Below are 22837 nucleotides of genomic sequence, written 5' to 3'. Positions count from 1 at the left end.
GCAGGACTAAAAGTTCAATTTGGGGTGTGTATCCACTTGCTAGTTAAAGCAAAGGGAAAAACATCTACAGAAGTAGAGTGATCATTTCTGCACTGTCGAAAAAGAAACACATTGCCAGAGAAGCATAAAAGAGGACACTGATTTAGATAGTTCATGTTCTGATGATAATTTCTATGTAAAGTAAATAGAAATGTTTCTAACCATACTGGGGAGTTCTGTGACCAAGTGGTTGGGTGCTTGTTATCTGCTGGTAATTCCTAGCTATTGATGGGCAACTGGAAGTCTCCTACTACTCTGTTTTTAGACTGGATTAGGCCCAGACAGCTCTTTGGAAGGAGGAAAGTCCCTTGGAAATCTGAATGACAGTCACTCCCCAAATGAGTTACACTATATTCTCTTGCACGTTTTCCTACACATTTATGATAACTTCTATCTGAAAATTTGTTTTGTCAGGTGTATTTCTTTGCATTGAATTGTATGGATGTATGAACAGTGGTACGAATGGCTGACCCATCAATTAAGAATTTTATGATGCAACATCCCAAGTCTGTCTAAGCGCAGGATAATGATAGATAAGCTTTGCTAAGAGTCTCCATCTCCACTCTTAAAAATTCTAATGGCTCATATGTGTGTTAGATAGAAGTAGAATAATTTTTTTAAAAGGGAGGATTTTAAATATGTTTTATTATTTACATTTTTTATCTGAAAGAATCCAGCTGGGCTTTATTCTGGGAACTGAATGAAGGAATGTAGCTAAGTGTCTGGTTGGGCTCCTAACAACATAAGATCAACCAAAAAATTTATAATATGCTTTATTTGCAACAATCACAGGTATTCTATCTGAACATTCATTCTGACTTGTAACACTAATCAAAACTACTGTACCTCTGAGACAGAAACTCATAAGGGAATGATGCTTCTGTGAGTTAAATAGGGTTAACTTACTTGATCAATGTCTAGTTCCTGAATATAAAAAACCAACTAGAGGTAGATGAAGACTGCTTGGAAACACAGCCATTTCCTTTGAATGACATTTTCCTTTCTACATAAATACGTATCTCAGTCAGGATTAGATCAAAAGCATCTAATGAACATATTCTTAAAATTTGTACACAATTTATTTCATTTTTTTGCAATTGTGAACATAACAATATATTCAGTCATCAAAACCCTTATTTCCAGAGATAAACTCTTGATTCATTTCTGTTAAGCATCTGTCACAGTCCTGGATATTCATTTGAATGTCCCCACACCCATGTGCATAATATGACTGGATTATGAGCCCTTTATTCTTCTTCGCTGGAGTTGCATTATACATCTGAAACTCAGACCCAGGTTTTGGTTTTACTTGCAAATCCAGCTGACAATACACTTTTGCAAAAACAGCACAACTCTAACATGAACCAAACATTTAGACTGGGGTTATGCATAGAAGTTACACCAATTCATACCTTAAATCAGTAAATGCATATTCCATTGTAAGTACACATTTTTGTAACAGTTTTGGAAATAAATCTCTTCTCAATAATCTGACATGAATAAACACATTTTAATAAATACATTTGTAACAAAAATAAATGTTTATATAACTATAGAATTACTTCAATTTGTACATTTTAGTAAATCAATTTCTTTGCAGCAATTAAGGTATTCTTCAGGAGCATGGCAACTGTCATTGGTCCTACACCTCCTGGGACAGGGGTGATAAAGCTAGCTTTCTTCTTTACTTCTGATATTTAAAAAAAGGAAAAATTGTGTAAAAAACGTGGATTAAAATATGTGTAATCAAAAGCAATCCTCCCCCAACAATGGACAACAATATTTTCATAGGACACATAAATCCAAAACGCAAAATGTTTTCCAGTTCCAGGATTTTACATCATATGATTCCTCCTACAAATACTCTCAAATAAATTAGGAATTAATGGAATCCAACTGAAATGATATTAAATTAAAAGTTAACTCAGATCTGACTCAGACACACATGGTATTCCTTTAGCAGGATGTGATGGTTTCTCCCGCTGGCTGAATAGTCATTTATGAATCGCAGGGTTAATGCATGCATATTTACTTTCATGTCACCAGGTATAGTCTGTTTTAAGCAGCATCCACAGGGGGAGTCAAAACAGGCAAGGTGGTGATCTCAGCATCATAACAGAAGTCCTACTCCTTTTGTACAGTATGTAGAAGGGGCAGGGGATCAATTGCAACATCACAACCACCATCTTGCCTGTTTTAACATCCCCTGTGTATGCCACTGCCTCTTTCAATTTTATTTATTTATTGTTTATGTGCCCAGTTGTGGAATTAGCTTAGTCTCCTGAAACCAAAGCTATACTTGTTTATTATTTATAAATGCAGAAACTGAGAAATTTTAATTAAATTTCAAAAACACTGTTCCAATACAAATGAAAACAAAAAACCCAAATATAGTGGTGGTAATGAGGCATAGGACAAAAAGACAACCATTGCCATTTTCATTAGGCACCAATAGAATTGAGGGCATGACAACCTTTTAAAAACATAGATTCTATCACTTGAGTTCTTCTTCCTTTAGTAAACATAGTTCCCCCCAAATGTCTGGATCCCTAAACAACAGCTCTTATGGCTTCCTTAACTATGTTCATAAGGGGAAAAAAACTCAGAGCAGTGATGAAGAGGAAAAGTTCATAAGAGGTTGGAAGACCTCCAATCTGTGTTTCTAATTACAACATTAGAAATTGATCTGACAAATAACATTTTAATTGGGCTCAAATTAGGTAAAGGTAAAGGTTTCCCTTGACGTAAAGTCCAGTCGTGTCCGACTCTAGGGGGCGGTGCTCATCTCCGTTTCTAAGCCTTGGAGCCGGCGTTGTCATAGACACTTCCGGGTCATGTGGCCAGCATGACGACTCGGAACGCCGTTACCTTCCCGCCGAAGCGGTACCTATTGATCTACTCACATTTGCATGTTTTCGAACTGCTAGGTGAGCAGGAGCTGGGACTAGCAACGGGAGCTCACCCCGCCGCGCGGTTTCGAACCGCCGACCTTCCGATCGGCAGCTCAGCGGTTTAACCCGCAGCGCCACCGCGTCCCTCGGGCTCAAATTAGACTTACCTAAATTAGACATTTCCCTGAGACCAGGGAAGCTTGGCCACCAACCATGTTTAGGTACCTCTATCATCTATTTTAGACTGTATTACTTTTATTCTCTGAATACAGTTTAGCATAGTAGTTCATATTTAATTTCAGAGCATATGTCTCAAAGGTTTTGAGAAATGGCCATGTTCCATTTAAAAATTTTACCTGGGGGAACAAAGTATCATCATTTTGCAATTCTTTCAGAAATTTCAGAAATTTGAATTGCTGCTTCAACTTCTAAAAGAAATGAAATTCATTCTTGACAAACAGGATCCTCTGTGTTGGAAGGTCTTCATTCTTAGAAGTCTTTAAAGTCCCAAATAGAATTTATCATTCCAGAAAATTACTCAAAAATAGCCTAATAAGGGCATAATTTTGTTCTCTGAAGATTTGGCAAACATAAGGCACATTTTACATTCTGTACTAAAGCTCTGTGATAATGCACTCCAGGATTCTTTTACCTGAATAATAAATCTACTAGAAATGACTTCCAATTATATATCTTGAATAGTTACAAATGTTGAGTAATACTTAGCCAAAATGTGTAACTCCTAAATACAGATACCCTTTTTTATCTACTATATATAGGAACCAGCAACAATATTCCCTAAGACATCATAAAGTATATATATCATTCAATATTGGATTATATAAAAGAAATTTGCTAAATTAAGACCTATTAATCTGAGGTTTTACTGTGTAGAAATGGAGGTAATTTGTGTAATGAAATGCAATTAATGGAGATACACAGATAATCTATAGGATTAATGTCTTGATTCCAAAATAAACTCTGAAATGGATGTCCATAAATAGGCAGGGGAACCTCTATGCACATGATGGCACCTTAGACTTACAAGAGATCCATAGACATGCAATCATAGTAGAAGAATTTGTGGTGAAATGCATCCAGGGGGATAAACTTCCAATTAAATTTTAATTACACTTGGTGTTAAGCATTTATTTTATTTCTTCCTCTTGAAAGAAAGCTCAAGACTGAAGATTTATTTCTTTAATTAAAAAATATTTTGTTTTCTAAGAATACAGGAATTTGACTTACCTTCAAAGTCTACATCTCCCACTAACTTTGTCTTTCCTGTGAGAGGGTCATGAATGTGGTTGATACCAACATCAATCACTGCTGCTCCTCTTTTAATCATATCAGAAGTAATTAGCTTTGGAATACCTGAAACCACCAATGCAATTAGGTTTACAGACCCAGAGAAAAGTGTTTCACCTGGAAGTACTTAATTTTCTGATAGATAGATAGATAGATAGATAGATAGATAGATAGATAGATAGATAGATAGATAGATAGATTTATGACTGACACTTTTTATTGCAGTGTACATGAATGAAGCACAAGTTCCAGAAACCATATGAAGTAATTATTTTTCACCAGTAATAATAATAAACAAATTCTCTGCAAAAGCATTCTGCAAGGTCAGCTCTGGCAAGCTGAGAAATACATTAGCCAGTACACAAAATATTTTCAATATTTTGAAATACAGAAACTATTTCAATCCTGAATACTTATGGGGAATTTCATTTATTACATTTGTAAGGCCACCCAATTCAAAGTGACTCCGGATGGCCGACAATAAGTATCAAAAGATGAAGCGACACAGAAGGTTTGGCATACCAACAAGTTTCAAAGGACTGATATAAGAATTGAAAGAAAGGATTCAAAGAACTATCAAACTACTTCTGTGAATTCTTCTGGGCTTTACACTAATCATTCATCAAAATAAATTCCTGAACAAAGAACAGTCCAATACCTGCAGAAATTTCTTCTCTAAATCTTTTCTGTTTTACAATTGCAAAACTTTTTTTAAAAATTTTCAATATACAGTTATAAAGAACCAGAAAAATGCGGCATCTATAATCTGCAAAAATGTCACACTATCAGTCCCTCCCACTAGATAAGACCACTGGGTATGGAACATGAAAAATCAACTGATTAAATGAAACTAGCTGAAAGTGATCTGAATGAGGAGAAGGTTATGCTGGTTAAGTGTGGAGAATGATTCATTGAATAATGTGTAGCTGTGATACAGTTGTATTCATCTGAACAGAGAAAAATATGGCATCCCTGTCCATTTATCATAGATTAAGAAGACTGTTCAAATGCCTTATTGAAAAGCACTTTGAAAATACTGCATCTGGTTACATAGACCCAGGTTGGGAGATTGTATATATGCATATATATTGTATACCATTATATGGGATATAATGAACCCTCCTTGGGTCATTGCACACTAAACAATTTGGGAGTAATAAATGGTGCTCACCTAGGACTGATTTGATTAAGGGCAATTCCATAAATCAGCAAGGGATCGTTACCTTGTCGTGGTGCTGGAGCTTGAGCATCTCAATGATGCCATGAGCTAAACCGTGAAGGGCCACCCAAGACTGGAAGTTAATGACAGAGAGGTCAGACTAAATGCAATCCCTGGGGAAGGTAATGGCAACCCACCCCAGTATTCTTGCCATGAAAACTAAATGGATCAGTACAACCAGAGATATCTCGGTATACCATTGGAAGATGAGACCCCCAGGTCGGAAGATGGTCAAAATGCTACTGGGGAGAAACAGAGGATGAGTTCAGCTAGCCCCAGACGTGATGATGCAGCTAGCTCAAAGCCGAAAGGACGGCTAGCAGCCGACGGTGCTGGTGGTGAACGGCGAATCCGATGTTCTAAGGATCAACACATCATTGGAACCTGGAATGTAAGATCTATGAGCCAGGGCAAATTGGATGTGGTTATTGGTGAGATGTCAAGATTAAAGATAGACATTCTGGGCGTCAGTGAACTGAAATGGACTGGAATGGGCCACTTCACATCAAATGACCACCAGATCTACTACTGTGGACAAGAGGACCACAGAAGAAATGGAGTAGCCTTCATAATTAATAGTAAAGTGGCTAAAGCAGTGCTTGGATGCAATCCAAAAAATGATAGAATGATCTCAATTCAAATTCAGGGCAAGCCATCTAACATCACAGCAATCCAAATATACGCCCCAACCGCAGATGCTGAAGAAGCTGAAGTAGAGCTGTTCTGTGAGGATCTGCAGCACCTACTGGACAACACACCTAAAAGAGATGTTATTTTCATCACAGGAGACTGGAATGCTAAGGTGGGCAGTCAAATGACACCTGGAATTACAGGTAAGCATGGCCTGGGAGAACAAAATGAAGCAGGACATAGGCTGATAGAATTTTGCCAAGACAACTCACTCTGCATAACAAACACTCTCTTCCAACAACCTAAGAGACAGCTTTATACATGGACTTCACCAGATGGACAACACCAAAATCAGATTGACTACATCCTTTGCAGCCAAAGGTGACGGACATCTATACAGTCGGTAAAAACAAGACCTGGAGCTGACTGTAGTTCAGATCACAAACTTCTTCTTGCACAATTTAGGATCAGACTAAAGAGATTAGGGAAGACCCACAGATCAGCTAGATATGAGCTCACTAATATTCCTAAGGAATATGCAGTGGAGGTGAAGAATCGATTTAAGGGACTGGACTTAGTAGATAGGGTCCCAGAAGAACTCTGGACAGAAGTTCGCAACATTGTTCAGGAGGGGGTGTCATGATCACTGTTGCGATGCTTGTGACATCGCAACAGCTCGCATGACAATGCAGGGAAATGGGTACCGGGCGGATTAAGGGAAAAGTAGCTAACAAAAGAGAGCAACAGGTGCTGGCAACAAAGTATCAACTCTAGCTGGAGGTGCGGAAGAGAGAGATACAATGTTGCAAAGAAGGTAATTGACAAGACCAGACCATGAGGCGCGCCCGAGCTGTCAAAGAGATTACGAACCTGATTGCCCGGCAATGAGCCATCACCAGCCAGGGAAGCAATTAAGGAAACGCCCGGAGCACAGGAGGGGCTCCACGACCCCTCACCTACCGGCAACGGAACCGACGGGGCTCGGGGCGCACCTGAAGTAAGAAGGGGTGGAGTGCTGACTGGCGCAGGCTATTTAAATCCCGTTCCGGCGCGCTCCACTCACTCTCAGCTTTTCTAAAAGGCATGCACTCTGTTCTATCAATAAAGCCAGAACCTAAGCCCACGCTAGCGTCTGTGTCTTTACTGGTTAGCAGGCAGAGCCTGACATAAAGCTGAGAGTGACCAAACCAAAGTCGCCAAGCTCCACTGGACGAAAATTTTTCCACGGGAGAGACCAAGTGGCGAAAAATGGAACCGGGGACGGCCTGCAAGAGGCAGAGGCGACCCGACAGCTGCTGGAGGCGGCACACCCGAAAGGGGAGACGGACACCCTCCCTGCCCACACTGCACCCCAGTTCCAGATCTGGAGCTCCAACCCAGACGGGAGAACCCCGACGGAAGACGAAGTCGGGGACCACTCCTCACTTGGGCCGGCGGAGCAGGACCCTGGATGGGAACACCCTACTCCATCTGGAGGCTCCGCTACCCCCAAACGCCCGAGCAGGACGGCGGAAGACTACAAACCGGACAGCATCTGGCAGCACCGACGTCGGACGACCAGGGCACGCCAGACAGGGTCACGGCCCTGGAAGCCAGGGTATGATACCTTGAACACCTGCTCCTGTCCCCGACATTGGCAGACCGGGGCACACTAGACAAGGACACGGCCCTGGAAGCCAAGGTACGAGACCTGGAACATATGCTCCAGTCCCTGGCAATGATCGTAGGCGAGCGCTCCAAGACTGAGGCGGCACAGGGGGCAAGAGGGGATCGGGGCACCATACCCACCCCACCAACAACCCCGAGTGGAAGGGGCCAAGCACGAGGCTCTGTCGCAGGGCTTCGTGGCCTCAGGCCAGTGGGAGCCATCCCTCACCACCCACAGGTAGGGGTCCTGCAAATTGGGAGGTTCGCCAAAGACTTCCCTGTACAATTCGACGGGAACCCTACGAAACTGTCCTTCTTTCTAACAAATGCGAGGGACTACATGGCGCAATACGGCCATTGCTTCAGCACAGAAGCCGCTAAAATCTCTGCAGTGGCCACCAAGCTCCAAGACAGGGCTGCGGACTGGTACGTGCAGATGTCCGAGTCCGGAGCCCCAGCCTTGGCCAAATTCCACGACTTCCTAGCCGAGCTGAAGCATTACTTTGAGGACCCCCTGGTGAAGGAAAGGGCCAAGTGCACACTTCAAGCGCTGCGCCAGGGAAGAAAAACGGTGGCCAACTATGCCCTTGAGTTCAAGGTCCTCGCAGGCAAAATCACGGAATGGTCTGAGGCCACCCTGATCGACATGTTCAAGCGTGGCCTCAACCAGGAGGTGCTACAATGGGCACTCTACAGGGACGACCCAGCCTCCCTTCACGGGTGGATTTGCCTAGCCGGAAAAGCGGAGCATGCTCAGCGCATGTTCCTGCTCGCAACCGCAGATGACAAAATCCCTCCCAGCACCAGAGGACCAGTCCCACAGTCGGACCCGACTTGGCACACAGACCAACAACGGAGGCTTGCCCGCGGGCAGTGTACCAGGTGTGGGAAGACAGGCCACCGAGCGGCGGACTGTTCCAAAAACAGGACAATGGATCGCCCGCCCAGACCCACACCGAAGACGCCGCACAAGCCATCCAACCCCCCCAGACAGGAGCGTTAGCAACCCGGGATGAGGACGCGGTCGCCTACCTCGCAGGGGACGCGATCGACGCCCAAAAACAGCTGGCAGAAAATGCTCCCCACCTGCTCTAAGCAGCGCTGCTGGGCAGGTGGTGAAGAAGGGGCGCAACAACCCCAGGGTGAGTGACGATTCCTCCATCCTGGCAGGGACAATTAAACTCTCTTATGGCCCTAGAGCCATTGCAGTCGAAGCTCTGGTGGATTCTGGGTGCTCCAGAAATCTGATCCACCCGGACATTGTCGCCACACTAAAACTGCCCTGTTGCCCCCTCCCTAAACCGCTGGCGTTCCAACAACTAGACAGCTCTACAGCGGGGGGGGGGGGGACCGGCCACCCAGAGGACTGGAAAGGTCACCCTGACAATGGGCACCCACAAGGAATCCATAAACTTTGTGGTGACCCAGATAGGGAAACCCATAGTAGTGCTGGGGATCCCCTGGCTAGCACGCCACAACCCACACATAGACTGGAGGACATGCTCCATCAAGTTCAAAGATGGGGTCTACCAGGCACTGACACCAGAAAAACCATCTGCTCCGATAGTGGGGAGGGCAGAAGTCATCGACCATACCCACGACCCCCCCCCCGCCAGAAGGACTGCCGGAGCAATATGCAGACTTTGCAGATGTCTTCGGAGAAGAGGAGGCGGACCAATTACCCCCACCACCACAAGACGGATTGCACAATTGAACTGCTCCCAGACGTCCCATTACCCAAGACCAAGATCTACCCCATGACCCAGAGAGAATTAGCGGCGCTGCGGGAATTCTTGGACAAAAACCTCTCCAGGGGCTTCATAGAACCAGCAAACTCACCGGTTGGAACACCCGTCCTATTTCGGGAAAAGAAGGACGGCACCCTGAGACTATGCACCGATTACCGCGGATTAAATTCCGCTTCCCTATCCAACAAATACCCCCTACCCCTCGTAAAGGACATGCTAGCACACGTGTCAAAGGGAAGGGTGTTTTCCAAACTCGACCTCCGCGAGGCGTATTACAGAATCTGCATCAGGGAGGGGGACGAGTGGAAAACGGCATTCAACTGCCCCTTGGGCTCCTTCCAATACAAGGTACTGCCATTCGGTCTTGCGGGGGCCCCGGGGGTCTTCATGCAACTCATCAACGAGGTACTGCATGAACACCTATTCAAGGGCATACTGGTTTACCTGGATGATGTCCTCATCTACACGAGGACACAGAGGGAACATGAGAGGTTAGTGAGGCAAGTCCTCACTAAGCTCCGGAAAGCCAAACTCTACACTAAGCTATCCAAGTGCGAATTCCACAAGTCGCGCTTGGACTACCTAGGGTACAGAATCTCTGACAAAGGCGTAGAGATGGACCCTGCAAAGGTTCAGGCAGTTTTGAGCTGGGAACCCCCACGCACCAGGCGCCAGCTTCAAAGCTTCCTCAGGTTCGCGAATTTCTATAGGTCCTTCGCGAGGGAGTTCGTGGAAATCGCCCTACCCTTAACCGATTTGCTCAAGACCAAAGGCGTCGGGGAGACGTGCAAGGTAAAAAACCCAGGGGCCGTACTTAATTGGACTCCTGCTTGTCAAACCGCGTTTGACAGGCTAAAAGCGCTGTTCACAGCGGAGCCAATTCTAGCTCACCCGGACCCTGAACGGCCTTTTGTGGTGCAGGTGGACGCCTCTGACTTCTCAATAGGTGCCATCCTGCTGCAAAAGGATTCCGCTGGAATCCTGAAGCCATGCGCCTATCTCTCGAGGAAATTCTCGGAGACAGAGAGGTGCTGGCACATGTGGGAAAAGGAAGCATTTGCGGTTAAAGCAGCGCTGGAGGCTTGGCGTCACCTTTTGGAAGGGACGACTTGCCCATTTGAGGTCTGGACAGACCACCGCAACCTCGAGGCACTCCGTACACCCCGGCGCCTCAGTCCCAAGCAAATATGCTGGGCTCAGTCCTTCAGCCGGTTCAACTTCCAGCTGAAGTTCATACCAGGCAAAAAGAACTTCCTGGCAGACGCACTCTCCCAACTGCCTCAGGATGCGGAGCCTATCTCCGACATCGTAGGGATGGTGCTTTCCGATTCCCAGCTGGGTATGGCAGCGGTCACCCGAGGTCGAGCTCAGGGACAGCCTGCCCCCCCTCGCAAACAACTACGATGCAACCCGCCCCTAGACGCAGAACCTCAAATGCCAGGTGGGCTACGAGCAGATTTTATAACGGCATTAAAATCTGACCCCTGGCTCCTCGCCAACCCCAACAAGGTCACTATGAACCAGGACCTCGCATGGGCGGAGGGAAGGTTATATGTACCCGACTCACAACGGCAGGCGATCTTCAACAGATCGCATGACAGCAAACAGGCTGGTCACTTCGGGTTCTTGAAAACCCTACACCTGACTCGGAGACAGTTTTGGTGGCCCTCACTGAGGAAGGACGTCAAGACGTATGTGGCATCCTGCCCAGTGTGCGCTATGGCCAAGCGACCGGCTGGCAAACCCCAGGGGCTGCTGCAACCCGTGGCTGAACCCTCCCGCCCTTGGGATGAAATTTCAATGGACTTCATAGTCGACTTACCGCCCAGCCAAAAGAAAACGGTCATTTGGGTGGTAAAAGACTACTTTTCAAAACAAGCGCATTTCATCCCCTGCGCCTCGATCCTGTCAGCCCAACAGCTGGCGAAACTGTTCCTAGTCCACGTGTACCGCCTACACGGCTGCCCCTCCCGCTTGGTGACCGATAGGGGCACACAATTTACCTTGAGGTTTTGGCGGGCTTTTTTGAAACTGATAGGTACCCAGCAAGCCCTGTCAACCTCCTGGCATCCCCAGACGGACGGATCCACAGAGATCCTTAACGCCACACTGGAGCAATTCCTCCGCTCCTACATAAACTATCACCAAGACGACTGGGTGGACCTCCTCCCGTTTGCAGAGGTCGCATACAACAACGCGATACACCAAAGCACGGGAAAAAACCCCTTTGGGGTAGTGTCGGGTCAGGAGTTTGTCCCCATCCTGGAATTACCTCAGCCTCCATCCCCAACAGTGGCCACCTGTGATTGGGGTGAGAAACTCGCAGATTCCTGGCTGGTCATCAAGGACGCACTTAAAGAGGCACAAACGGCGTACAAATTACAAGCGGACAAACACCGGCACCAGCAACCAACATTTCAGGTGGGGGACATGGTCTATCTATCCACCAGATTCATAAAATCGCCGCAACCGTCGAAGAAGCTGGCCCCCAAGTTTATTGGACCATTCCAGGTGACACAAATCGTGAAACCAGTCACGGTGCGCTTGGACCTGCCCCATAATTTAAAGAGACTGCACCCGGTATTTCACTGCAGCTTACTCAAGCTGGCAAGTGATCCCTCCCGGTGGCACCCACGCACGCCCCCCCCCTCCACCAGTGATGATAGACGGGCAGCAACACTTCGAAGTGAAGGAGGTACTTGACTCCCGCAAGCGGCGGGGCTCCCTCCAATACCTCGTAAACTGGAAACACTTTCCACACCCTGAGTGGGTCGCTGCCCGTGACGTCCAGGCCCCCGACCTGATCCGCACCTTCCATACCGCCTACCCCTCCAAACCCGTGGCTTAACCTTCTCAAAGTGGGGCAGTATGTCATGATCACCGTTGCGATGCTTGTGACATCGCAACGGCTCGCATGACAATGCAGGGAAATGGGTACCGGGCGGATTAAGGGAAAAGGCAACTAGCTAACAAAAGAGAGCAACAGGTGCTGGCAACAAAGTATCAACTCTAGCCGGAGGTGCGGAAGAGAGAGATACAATGTTGCAAAGAAGGTAATTGACAAGACCAGACCACGAGGCGTGCCCGAGCTGTCAAAGAGATTACGAACCTGATCGCCCAGCAATGAACCATCACCAGCCAGGGAAGCAATTAAGGAAATGCCCGGAGCACAGGAGGGGCTCCATGACCCCTCACCTACTGGCAACGGAACTGACGGGGCTCGGGGCGCACCCGAAGTAAGAAGGGGTGGAGCGCTGACCGGCGCAGGCTATTTAAATCCTGTTCCGGTGCGCTCCACTCACTCTCAGCTTTTCTAAAAGGCATGCACTCTGTTCTATCAATAAAGCCAGAGCCTAAGCCCACACTAGTGTCTGTGTCTTTACTGGTTAGCAGGCAGAGCCTGACAGGCGGCAACAAAATACATCCCAAAGAAAGAGAAAACCAAGAAGGCAAAATGGCTGTCTGCTGAGACATTAAAAGTGGCTCAAGAAAGAAGGCAAGCAAAAGGCAACAGTGATAGGGGGAGATATGCCCAATTAAATGCAAAATTCCAGAGGTTAGCCAGAAGAGATAAGGAATTATTTTTAAACAAGCAATGCGTGGAAGTGGAAGAAGACAATGGAATAGGAAGGACAAGAGACCTCTTCCAGAAAATTAGAAACATCGGAGGTAAATTCCAGGCCAAAATGGGTATGATCAAAAACAAATATGGCAAGGACCTAACAGAAGAAGAAGAGATCAAGAAAAGGTGGCAAGAATATACAGAAGACCTGTATAGGAAGGATAACAGTATCGGGGATAGCTTTGACGTTGTGGTCAGTGAGCTAGAGCCAGACATCCTGAAGAGTGAGGTTGAATGGGCCTTAAGAAGCATTGCTAATAACAAGGCAGCAGGAGATGACGGCATCCCAGCTGAACTGTTCAAAATCTTGCGAGATGATGCTGTCAAGGTAATGCATGCTATATGCCAGCAAATTTGGAAAACACAAGAATGGCCATCAGATTGGAAAAAATCAACTTATATCCCCATTCCAAAAAAAGAGAAACACTAAAGAATGTTCGAACTATCAAACAGTGGCACTCATTTCACATCCCAGTAAGGTATTGCTCAAGATCCTGCAAGGTAGACTTCAGCAATTCATGGAGCGAGAATTGCCAGATGTACAAACTGGGTTTAGAAAAGGCAGAGGGACTAGGGACCAAATTGCCAATATCCGATGGATAATGGAAAAAGCCAGGGAGTTTCAGAAAAACATCTATTTCTGTTTTATTGACTATTCTAAAGCCTTTGACTGTGTGGACTATAACAAATTGTGGCAAGTTCTTAGTGGTACAGGGATACCAAGTCATCTTGTATGCCTCCTGAAGAATCTGTATAACGACCAAGTAGCAACAGTAAGAACAACGGACTGGTTTAAGATTGGGAAAGGAGTACGGCAGGGCTGTATACTCTCACCCTACCTATTCAACTTGTACACAGAACACATCATGCGACATGCTGGGCTTGAGGAATCCAAGGCTGGAGTTAAAATCGCTGGAAGAAACATTAACCATCTCAGATATGCAGATGATACCACTTTGATGGCTGAAAGCGAAGAGGAACTGAGGAGTCTTATGATGAAGGTGAAAGAAGAAAGTGCAAAAGCTGGCTTGCAGCTAAACCTCAAAAAAACCAAGATTATGGCAACCAGCTTGATTGATAACTGGCAAACAGAGGGAGAAAATGTAGAAGCAGTGAAAGACTTTGTATTTCTAGGTGCAAAGATTACTGCAGATGCTGACTGCAGTCACGAAATCAGAAGACTCTTAGTCCTTGGGAGAAGAGCAATGACAAATCTCGATAAAATAGTTAAGAGCAGAGACATCACACTGACAACAAAGGTCCGCATAGTTAAAGCAATGGTGTTCCCCGTAGTAACATATGGCTGCGAGAGCTGGACCATAAGGAAGGCTGAGAGAAGGAAGATCGATGCTTTGGAACTGTGGTGTTGGAGGAAAATTCTGAGTGCCTTGGACTGCAAGAAGATCAAACCAGTCCATCCTCCAGGAAATAAAGCCAGACTGCTCACTTCAGGGAATGATATTAAGCAAAACTGAAATACTTTGGCCACATAATGAGAAGACAGGACACCCTGGAGAAGATCCTGATGCTAGGGAGAGTGGAGGGCAAAAGGAAGAGGGGCCGACCAAGGGCAAGATGGATGGATGATATTCTGGAGGTGACGGACTCATCCCTGGGGGAGCTGGGGGTGTTGACGACCGACAGGAAGCTCTGGCGCGGGCTGGTCCATGAAGTCATGAAGAGTCGGAAGCGACTAAACGAATAAACAACACAATTCCACATAGCCATGTCTCCCATGTTGCACCTGGCTGTTACTGAAGCTGACTTTAAAAATTCCAGTCTGGATTGCAAAGGTTTGGCAACAGGGCCAGGTTGATTCTTGGACTGGGTTACAGGTTCTGACTGGTTGTTCCCCTCCTTCAAGCCGTTCTCATCCAGGCAGGGAAGGCAAATCAGTGTGGGTAGATATCCTGGTGCCTGACTTTTTTAGGGGATTCTTTTTCCCTTCCTCGCTAGCCCCATTCTTTTACTTTACTTTCCCAGATGTTTTCATACATGCATGCCTTCACAACTCTTTCCCATATTCAATCCTTTGACACTAATGAAACCCCCTCCCTCCCTCCCTCCCTCTTTTATTATTCCATTGTGGCTTTGATGCCGGAACAATTAAAACAAATGGACCAAGTTGTTCCTTTATTTGTATGTTCTACCACAGATCCAAGGAAACTTCGTAACAAGGAAAACTGATGGTTCGGCTTCATTGAATCAAAGTAGCATTTATTGAAGTTTCATTTCAATATGCCTACATTGCAACTAATTTTTTTAGGAAAAATAAAACAAAGAGAGGTTTTACAATACTATGGGCAAGAGATGGGAAAGCAAGGGGAGCATGCTTCACCCAGCCTGGACAGAAAACAAAAGGGTGCCCACTGGGAGATGTAAGGGTTGAATGAAGTTATGAGCTTCTAGAAGAGATAGGAAAACACAGGATGAGAAAAGTTCATTGGCTTAATGGACCATAATTTTGTTTAAAAATGGCAGCTGTCAACCACCAGAGCACCTAGAAGTCTGGCAGTCCAGGACAAAAACAGCTGTATTGGGCAGTGGCCAGCTGTTGGAGGGGAGGTGGTACGCTAGGTGCTGTATCCAATCAAAGCTGTCACTAGATTGGAAGGAATCACTACAGAACTACTTGGAAAACAGCAGGCGTGGGGGGTGCATTTGTGATGGGCTGGGAGTGGGTGGAGGATGACCTTATCAGTTTCGGTACTCCAGAACTGAAGGATGGCCCATACTGGTGATAGGGCAAGGAGAAAGTGCAGATCTGCCCTGAAATTAAAATCCCCACTTGGCAATGAAGCTCACTGGGTATTAATAAGAAAATTACCAGCTCTCACTTAAATTTTCTTCACAGGATTGTTCTGAAGAAAAATTTGGGAGGAGGAAGGATGTACTATGGTATACAGGTTATCTGGAACTCCAGAAAGGAAAATGAGACCTGAATGCTACAAATAAATATATAAATAAAAATAATCTTATGGGAAAGAATTCTGGAAGTTCTAATCCAACATTATTGGAGGACAAGAGGCTGGGAAAGACTCATATCCATTATGATCAGAAAAAAAGGCAACTCCAGAAGAGACTGATAAAACATAATGCGGTTCTTGGTTAAGGTTAATAATGCATGAAGGAGCCTTCCATGTCAGGGAATGACATGTAAGGGAGAACACAGAGGGATTATAACAGGAATGCTGAGTGGGAGTGTTTTCAGGGAAGAAGGAGGCAAACCTAACTTCCATTTCTGAAATGAAAAGAAGAAAGCAACAGAAGATGTAGAAGAGTGCCACAGAGGTTAAAAAGGGCAGATGGTTCTCACAAAACAAATGCCAAAAGTTGGGACTGGCAGAACTGAGAAGAAAGCCAGACCCCCCTTGCCACGACTTTTATGGCAACTTAGGCAGGAGAATCAGTGGCCTGGGAAGGACAAATCAGGAACAAGGAGAAAGGGGGAGGGGGGAATGATACTCAGTAGACTTTGGCATTTGCAGTATTAAACAGACCTATCATTATATTTGCATGCCAAAAATTCTGTAAATTCTCAGATGTAATTAGGTAATTAAGTCAACTGCAAGTCTGAGGACAACCTTTTTCCACAGATAGGTTGGTGTGTCTGTTCTACTATGAACTACTAACATGCTCATTTTGAAATATGCTTCTTGTTCCTCACAAGAAATTCAAACAAAATCTCTTAATAGAATAACCTAAACCATTGTATAATAAAATTTACAAAAACAGACAAACAAACAAACAACAATTCTGGTCTGTCACACAACTGTAACTGGATTTTATCATCTAGGGTGGGAATAGCATCTTTGTTCATGCAAGACTAGCCCACCAAAATTGAGAGATGGTAGATCAAAAGTTTCTGTTTCCTCTATTGTTGTTTTAAGACTATCACTTTATCTGAATGCCAGAAAAATCAGGCTGAAGTTTAACTTAAGAGTCCATGTGAGGGGACACCCACTACTGATCCAACATTATTGTATGTCTCATTAAGTAATAGATTGGGGTGCATGGATAAGTTGTGTGGCTGTGTGTTTGGTATGAGAAGATGTGAAGGTAGATATACCTGTGTATATATGTGACCACATATATGGAGTTTTGGGAGGCACAAAACCACGCCTATCTCTTGATGTAGTTAATAGGGCACTTTTATTTTTAAAAGAGTTCTGCCAAATTGCCAATAAAAAAAATCAAAACAAAAGCAAACCAAGAAAAAATAAAGGAGAATAGTAAATGGAAGTTGTAGTTTTGGTGAATGCTCCACAGCCAATTTAGATAACATAATTTGCATGAATTGTAATTGCATATTACTACTTCCTTAAAATCTATATTGATTTTCACATTATCTTAGCACATTTTGCTTCAGCAAAAACATGTTAAATTTGTGAATTACAGAAACAATACAATATTGATGTTCAGATCTACTGTCTGAATTTAAAGACTGGTAGTGCTCCTCACCTGCAGCAACTATTACAATGTCTGCAAGCTGTGTATGGATCATCAGCTGATCTTTTGGCGTGTATCTATGAGTTATTGTCACGGTAGCATCACCTGTCACACATACAATAGTAAAAATTATTGCTAATTTACAGCTATGATTAAAATTACCACCCTGATGTAGTTAAATGAAGGGTTTGCACTACAGCACTTCCTTTCATTTGTAATTCATTAAATGTCACCAGGCCCTGTGCTATAGATATTTATTTTCAGGACCCAATTAAGTAAAACTGCACAACCAGTGATCCCAGGGTTATATGCGCCCTTCCAAAACCCCTCCCCATGTAGAATAGGAGACAAAAGTTACTAAACATTTGTAGAACATCAGTGTCAACAGATATTTCATTCTGTGTTATCATTGCAATAAAAGGCATTAATTCATTTAAATGACAAATTAAATATAATCTTTGTTCTGGCTCTGCCCACTTTTTTGTTTTGACTGCTTTGGGAATATAGCCCACAACACACCATTCAAAGTCAGGGGGATCCCATTCTAGAATAATAAAACATTATCCAACTTTACTGATGCTTGCCATCTTATTCTAAGGAAGCAATCAGTATCACTAAACATTGCCTAAGGTTGACAGTATGTTGAATGAGAGGGAACAAGATTAATTTTTTCAAAAATCTCAGAGGTGCTATTGGTCAAAAAGAAATAGAAGTCAGGAAATAAAGTTCAGCGTGGCCTAGATGAGTTAGCCTCTCATCCTTAGATTTTTGCTTCACACCCTTGGATGCAACACATGCAAGGCATGAAAATCTAGTTTGTAATAGTCTGCATACCTGGAAAGAAAAATGTGAAATGCTTTATGAAGGACTACCAGATCTGGGCTGTTAAAACCTGGATGTCCACTAAGTGGCAGCAGAGCTAGAGTTCTTTGTATCTCTTTGCTGCCATCTTTTGGTTGTCCAGATTTTTACAGCCTACAGTAGAAAGACCGAGCTTTCTTAACACAGAAAATACAGATTTTGTTTACATTTTAAGGCAAAGAAAATCTTCTGCTCAGACAGTATTCTGCAAGAATAATAGTGGTAAGCTTGAAGGAGAAGGGGTATCTGAAGAAATGATAGATACTGTACAAAATAACGGATTAATGGGAGTCTTCCTTATTAGGAAGGCAGGGCAGAAAGCTGGAAAGAGTTGGAGAGTGGTGTAAAAAGAGAGCAGAGGAGTAGATGACAGCAAAAAGAAGAAGAGTAAAGTAAAAGGGGACAATCAGTATAGAGAAAAGATGAGACATTGGTGATCTTTGTGAAAAAGTGAATTATCATTCTGTGCATAAGGATGGAGTTCTGTATTTCTAAACAAAAACATCTGTTATCCCATGTTATTTGCTCATGCAATATTATTGATAAAAAGAGTTTTTATTTTTTTAAGTACGACTGGTCTTTTGAATCAGTGTGAAACAGAATCCCCCCCCCCATCTTAAGAATTCAGGAAAAGAGGTAAAAACAAAGAGGACAACATCAGTGCAAGCTTATCGTTTAGCAACAGTGGCAGCAGGATATTTATTTATCCACAAAGTAAACTTATCTCCAAAGAAACTCTTATTTCTGATTAAATAAACAGGTTTCACCACACAGGCAATAAAGAATGAGGTCTTCTTTAGCCCTTTCCCTTCTCTCCCTGTTCAAGTTTCCAATGGAATAAAGTAAAATGTTCTTCAACGTACCTCCAGGCCTTTCATGTTCTCCATCAGTATGTAGAAGCATTGAAATAGGCATTCCAACATTTTTCGATCTTCCAGCTACAACAACATTTCTTCCAAATGTTTGTATTCCTTCCAGAAAAATAAACATAACTAAAATCATATTGAAGCATGTGAAATTAAATCTTTCATTTTACCATTGTGAAAAGGTGTGATTACATATTATGAATTTCCTTTTTCACCATGGAATTATGATAGAATGGTAAATTTAAGTTTTTACTGTTTTCTGTTTTTAGGTGAATAACTGAATAATTATTCAGTTAAATAATGTGTGACTATTATTACTACAAAAGGTGTAGTATGAGTTCTTGAAGACAACAGTTTACAAATAAAATTACATTCTGGAAAATCACATTTTGGATTAAAGCTAGACTTTAAATCACAGCTAATTTATCTAACTGTAATTTTATTTTATTCATTCTTAAAACTAGTATTTTAAAATTTACTTTATATAAAACACAAAATACGATCCCTAAGGAGAAGATGGAGACCGTACAAGAGCCTTAGGAGTAAGGAGAATAAATTGTGTTACTATGTGCAGGATAATTCAAGAAAGCTTACTCTACACTTGCTGCTCAGCCTTCAGTCACTTTTAACAGGGCATTTATATAACTTGACTGCCATTCCACTGTTATTTCTGGAACTTAGAAATCACAAATCAGAAAGCATGTGTACGCAAGAGAAATTTGAGCACTGCACCTGAAGCAAGTGGCCCAACATAAACTTTTATCTGGAGCCAATTCTCAACCTACAAACACAGCAGCATGGGTGAGAATGGCTGTCCTTCTTCCTGATGGGCTATGATCCAGTGAAACACCATGGCAGCGTGTGCACGCATGCGCACACACGTTCACACACACACACTGGACGTACAGCTCCTGGTCCTTTTTTTTTTTTTTTGAAAGTCTGTATAGCTCCATCTTCTTTTGTAATTTTTCTAGACCATGAAGTGATGGGGAAAGTGGTACAAAGATTGTATGTTCAACAGTGACATCTAGACCTGTTCTCTAAAGTTTCATGGAGGAAACACAATGAAGTCTTATACTGGAAGTACTGTATATAATCAATACTTTGCTTATACCTCAGACTGTTAAAGAATATTAGGATAGAAGTAAAACTACTATATATACTCACAAATAAGCTGATAATTTTAGGTGCCAAAATACACCCAAAAAATTCGGTTCAGCTTATCCATGAGTATATATAATACTTTTTAAATTACTTATTGCTTCTCTTTTTCAAGTGCCATGCTCTCAAAGTTACATTATAAGGCAGCCTAGACAAAGCATGGGCAACATATTCAGCCATGGGAACAATTTCCTGCTGAATAAGGAATAAGACTGTTGGAGAAATATAAGGCAACCAATGAGGCCGGGTTATTTGAGGGACTGCCTCTCCCCGGTTACATCTACCCATCCCATCAGGTCTGGCAAGAGAGGCATGTTAAGGGTCCTGTCTATTAAGGAATGTCATCTGACGGGACCCAGAAAGAGAGCCTTTCCTGCAGCACCCACCCATCATTCCTCCCAAGGTTAGATTAGTACCAACCCTGCTGGCCTTCCGGAAGGCTCTTAAGATATGGTTCTGTCATCATGCTTGGGGGTGCTATCAAGCCTGCTGGTTAGTTGGATTGTTAGTAATGTATTGTACTCTTCTGCAAATTAGTTTTAATGTCTTAATTATCTGTTCTGATGGGTTTTATTGTGTTTTATTTCTAATTGTTGTTGTTTTTAATTATGTAAGCCACCCAGAGTCACTTAGGTGAGATGGGTGGCAATATAAATTGAATAAATAAATAAATAAATGACCAGATTCAAAGGACCAAATTCACTGAGCATTTGAACAGGGAGAAAGAACAGTACAGTTTGCCAGTACTAGTCAACACACAGTGAGAAAAAAGAATGAAGGACAGCAGAAGCCAATGTGATGATACAAAAAGCTTTGTGACATCTTAAAACAAAAAAGGACATGTATAAGAGTTAGAAAGATGCCAGATCACCAAGCACAAACAGGTACCTTGGAATGGTAGTTTCAGAACTCTGAATGACTTTGCAAACTGAGACTAAGAAGAGTAAGACGGACTTCTTTAGATCAATTGAAAATAAAAGGAAGAAAAAAGATCCAATGTATCGGCTGCCTAATGAAAACAGCAACATATAAGAAAGATAAGGAAAAGCTATTCGACTTACATTGCCTCAGACTTTTCTAACAACAGAGTTATGTGTTCTATCAGGCAATTTGGAAGAGCAGAATAAAAGGGCAAGATTAAAGTTTTAGATTGACAGAAACATGGTTAGGGAACATCTAACAATTCTGAATGAGTTTAAATCTCCAAGATCAGATGAACTGTATCCTAGACTATCGTAGGTACTTACTGAGGATTTATTGGTTGAACCTGTATATATTATCACAGAGAAGTGGTAGAGAATGGTAGATGCCAGATGATTGAAGAACAGCAAATACTGACCCTGTAATTAAAACAAAAACAAAAACAAATCTACTACAATTCATTTAGTCTGACATTGATACCTGAGAAAATTCTAGAGATCAATCTCTAAGCACCTTGAAAACAGTAGCAGTAATTACCAGAAAGCAGTAATTACCAGAATTGTCAGGAACATGTTTTGCTGGACTAACCTTACTCGTTTTTGTTGAAGAAACCACAGCAGGTGGCAGCACTTAGCCAACCATGGCTGATCTTGAAAAAGCTAAGCATGGCCAGATGGGAGACTGTCAGGAAACCTCTGAGCTACAGTATAAGTAGACTGGAAAATACCAACATTCTGGAAGAAGGCAATGGTGAGCCATTTTCCTATTACTGCCAAGAAAACATGATGCTCATGTTATACATTCAGCAGCCTTTTGGGAACCAGCTGAAGTTTGGTCTCATAGGAGGAAAGCAATGACCTCCTGCTCAGAAGTACAATTAAGATTTCTAACGGTGTTATAAATTCTGTCACCTGGTGTTTCCTTCACACTACTCATTGTCTCAGGCTTTCCTGTACAACATTGTTGTTTTATATTTGATATACTGTTGTATTGTTAGGCTTTTAAAAACTGGTCTCAGGCTTTAAATGAATCAATAACCAGGATGCTCATATGGTCACCAGAATCAAGACAGATTTTCCCCTAATTTCCTTAGTGGACCATGGGAATGCTGTAGATATAATATTCCTTGATTTCAGCAAAACACTTGAGAGAATATCCCATGAGATTCTGAATAGCAGTATAGTTAACTATGGATTGGATGGCATGGTAATTAAATGGATACATAGCTGGTTCAAAAATCGTACTGAAGAGTGCTCATCAGTGATTCTCATCAAACCTGAGAGGTACCAAGCATCAGAGTAGGAAAGAATCAAGAGATATCCAATCTTGTGTCTTGTGTTCTTCAGCATTTTTCTTAATTGCTTGGATGGGTGAAAAAGAAGAGGGAACGCTTATCAGATTTGAAGATGACACATAATGAAGTGGGATAATTTGTAACTTAGATGTCAGAAATAACATTTAGAATGATCTTGAGA

General features: G+C 43.1%; 1 protein-coding gene across 2 annotated transcripts; it reads right to left on the bottom strand.

The window, feature by feature from the left end:
• Positions 1-720: 720 nt before the first annotated feature.
• MTHFD2L (methylenetetrahydrofolate dehydrogenase (NADP+ dependent) 2 like) lies at positions 721-22018 on the bottom strand. 2 transcript variants are annotated; one of them, XM_063301970.1, is made up of 5 exons: positions 21689-22018; positions 19278-19385; positions 17566-17658; positions 4179-4304; positions 721-1729 (listed from the first exon to the last, which is right to left on the bottom strand). In XM_063301970.1, the coding sequence occupies exons 2-5, from the start codon at positions 19327-19329 to the stop codon at positions 1617-1619; spliced, it is 384 nt and encodes a 127-aa protein (XP_063158040.1). In that variant the 5' UTR covers positions 19330-19385; positions 21689-22018; the 3' UTR covers positions 721-1616. The 2 variants fall into 2 exon arrangements, with proteins under 2 accessions (XP_063158040.1, XP_063158039.1); XM_063301969.1 differs by lacking the exon at positions 21689-22018 and having other exon boundaries at positions 19278-19535.
• Positions 22019-22837: the final 819 nt, after the last annotated feature.

Source organism: Candoia aspera, chromosome 4, assembly GCF_035149785.1.
Source record: "Candoia aspera isolate rCanAsp1 chromosome 4, rCanAsp1.hap2, whole genome shotgun sequence".
Taxonomy (NCBI): Eukaryota; Metazoa; Chordata; class Lepidosauria; order Squamata; family Boidae; genus Candoia; species Candoia aspera.
The sequence above is the reverse complement of the archived record's forward strand: the minus strand, read 5'-3'. Positions and strand labels throughout refer to the sequence as shown.